General features: G+C 33.6%; 1 protein-coding gene across 1 annotated transcript in view; it reads left to right on the forward strand.

Moving 5' to 3' along the window:
* The window catches only part of N6AMT1 (N-6 adenine-specific DNA methyltransferase 1 (putative)), an 18,056-nt gene extending 15,110 nt beyond the window's left edge, over window positions 1-2,946 (forward strand). Inside the window, exons 4-5 of the mRNA XM_011926536.1 lie at window positions 724-865; window positions 2,519-2,946. Coding sequence (XP_011781926.1) covers window positions 724-865; window positions 2,519-2,625 — 249 coding nt within the window. The 3' untranslated portion in view covers window positions 2,626-2,946. The remainder of the gene's footprint in view (window positions 1-723; window positions 866-2,518) is intronic.
* Window positions 2,947-3,209: the final 263 nt, after the last annotated feature.

A 3,209-nucleotide genomic window follows, 5' to 3' on the forward strand; every position in this document is an offset into this window, starting at 1 on the left:
AAAGAAAAAAAGTGTGAAAAGGAAACAATATACAATGATAAGGATCTAAAGATTTTTTAATACTATGTAAGCTCTCAGGTGTATTGTTTCTAAAATACAGATTGTTAGAGGAAACATGCTTCAGTATGCCTTTATATAATATATAATAAATGGATTCCTTAGAAAAGGTCTATGTGTTTCACACTTTAATCTGCAAGAGGTCCAGATGCACTGGGACATTTTGAAACTTTGTTTCTGTACAGTAGGTATCTTATAATACAAGCTCCTCCTCCTAGCTTCTTTCTATATTAAGTATAAAAGCTACCCACGTCTCTCAATTTAAGCATTGTACTAATAGTAATAACTATTATTAAGCCCTTGATATATGCAGAGCAATGTTCTCAAAACTTTAAATATACTTCCTCATTTACTCCTAACAGTGGATAAAAATTTTTTTTATTATTACAAAAACATTTTTTATCCAGTTATTTTTCTAATTGTACATATGGAACTATTCTTTTCCTAATTTTACAGATAAAGGAGGAAAGTAATTCACAAACTAGATTACTAATTTACCCAAGGTTACACACTAGAAAATGATGAAACTTAGATTCAACTTTACTGCTCCTTCGTCAGCAGTAAAATGCAAAATATATACTTGTTTGGTGATAATACTTCTCAAAAAGATTCGGTTTGTGATCTAAATCAAACTTGAGTTAAAACATTCTTTCTAATTGTTCACAGGTAGGAAGTCACGGAATAGAGGCAGCTTGGGCTGGTGGCAGAAATGGTCGGGAAGTCATGGACAGGATTTTTCCCCTGGTTCCAGATCTCCTTTCACCAAGAGGATTATTCTATTTAGTTACCATTAAAGAAAACAACCCAGGTAATACAAACCAATTTATTGTTTAAGCATTTATGTTGCTGAAATCAAAAGTTAATAATGTAAAATGCTATAATTTGTAAGATAACCTGGCATGTTAATGAATCACTTAAAACAATCACTGACAATAGCTAATAAAGGCATAAATTCATGTTGAAAGAGAAAAGAGGTTTTCAGGGGTAAATTTTTCTTACTTTAAAAAGTGTTATCTTCTCTTTTCCCCATTTGTAACCTAATATTCCAGTACAAAAATCTCTAATGTTTTCTTCTAACACCTCACCCTCAGTATTATGAATTTTCTCTCTACCCTCTAGTCTTCATGCCCTTGACAATTGTGCTGTACTCTTTAGTTCGTCTGGAGTTTTATCATGAAAGTTATTTTATTGTATAGATTTTTATATCTTTGTTTTCAGATTGCTTTATAACTAAATTGAACATAATCTTTCTTCTCTTTTTCTGTACACTTTTGATTTTCAGCTTATACTAAAAATCCTCAGTCCTTCAAATCACATGATTGTTAGTTTTCTCTTGCTTTGCTTTGCTTTCCTTTCCTTTCCTTCTTTCTTTTTCTTTCTCTCTCGTTTCTCTTCTCTTCTTTTTTCCTTCCTTCCGTCTTTCTTTCTTTTCTTCTCCTTCCTTCCTTCTCTCTCTCTTTCTCCTTCCCTCCCTTCCTCCCTCCTTCCTTCCTCCCTTCCTTCCCTTCTCTTCCCTTCCTTTCTTTTTTCTTTCTCTTCTCTTCTCTTTCCTTTCCTTCCATCTTTTTCTTTCTTTCTTTCCCTTTCTTTCTCTTTCTCTTTCTTTCTCTTTCCTTCCCTTCTTTTCTTCTTTCTTTCTTTTTCTCTTTTCTCTTCTTTTTTCCTTCTGTCCGTCTTTCTTTCCTTTTCTTTCTTTCTCTTTCTTTCTTTCCTTCCTTCCTTCTTACTCTTTCTCTCTTTCTTTCTCTTTCTCTTTTCTCTTCTCTTATTTTTTCCTCCCTTTGTCTTTCTCTCTCTCTTTCTTTCTTTCCTTCCTTTCTTTTCTTTTCTTTCTTTCTCTCTCTCTCTCTCCTCTTCTTTTCTTTTTTTCCTTCCTTCCGTCCATCCTTCCTTCTTTCTCTCTCTCTCTTTTCTTTTCCTTACCTTTCCTTTTCTTTTTTTCTTTCTTTCTTCTCCATTTTCTTAGTTCAGTCTTCTTAGTTTTATTTATTTATAAGGAAGGTTTTCTTTTCTCAATATGCCTGAAAGAAATAAGCTACTTCTTTCACTCTCACTGCGCAATGTCACTATTCAGTTTGTCCCACACCTTCATTGGCTCTTGTCATCCAAAGAGAAAGACATAGGGCAGAGATTGGAGCCAAGCAACTAAAAAACTGATCACTTGCTATAATAACAAGGACAATTAATGTTTCTGCTGAGCCTAAAGTAGGCTGTGACTGCAAAGCAAGCCATTCATTCTGATTAGAATCACCAGCAACACTTTGAAAATACAAAGTGCTCCTATTTAGCTGACGACCAAGGTCAATTTAATAGACATTTATTTGATACACATTGTTTTGTATATCAAATAAATTGATGAATACAATTTATAAATCATCTGTGTTTAACTTATTAAATCGCTTATTTATCATGCACACTACCAAATGGCTTAATGGATTTTACCTTTTGATTTTTATTTTAGAAGAAATTTTGAAAACAATGAAGACAAAAGGTCTGCAAGGAACCACTGCACTTTCCAGACAAGCAGGCCAAGAAACTCTTTCAGTCCTCAAGTTCACCAAGTCCTAGCATACAATGTGTGCCCAGAGCTACTGGCAACTGAATGCATTTAGCATATCTTGAAACTGAAGTCATTCATTAGGTAACAAGGAATTTTATCAGAAATTTGTCATTAAAAACAGGTAGGAAGGTGGAACATTCCCTTCCAGTCAGGCCTATATAATTATTTGCAAAAGTACAAGTAAATATGTATATTATATTTATAATTTGCATTTTAAATATAAAAGTTATGTATGAAATATTTATTTCACCATTATTTGGTAAGGCAATGGAATTTATCTGGCAAATGTCTTTTTTTTCATACCAGTCCATAAAGGCAGTTTGCTTTCAGATGGCAGGGCCAGCGACACACCTTCATTGTTGTATCTCCGGTGTATATCAGCTCTCCAACTCTATGTCATAATTCAGTTCATGGGGCTCTTGATTACCTTTCCCTTCCACAAAATATTACACTAATTCATTCTGTTGATGACATTATGCTGATTTGACCTAGTGAGCAAGAAGTAGAAACTACACTAGACTTAGTGGAAAGACATTTGCATCAGAGGGTAGGAAATAAATATGATTGCATTTCAAGGACCTTCTACCTTAGT

The sequence above is a fragment of the Colobus angolensis genome, unplaced genomic scaffold (assembly GCF_000951035.1).
Source record: "Colobus angolensis palliatus isolate OR3802 unplaced genomic scaffold, Cang.pa_1.0 Scaffold69, whole genome shotgun sequence".
In the NCBI taxonomy this organism is placed as follows: Eukaryota; Metazoa; Chordata; class Mammalia; order Primates; family Cercopithecidae; genus Colobus; species Colobus angolensis.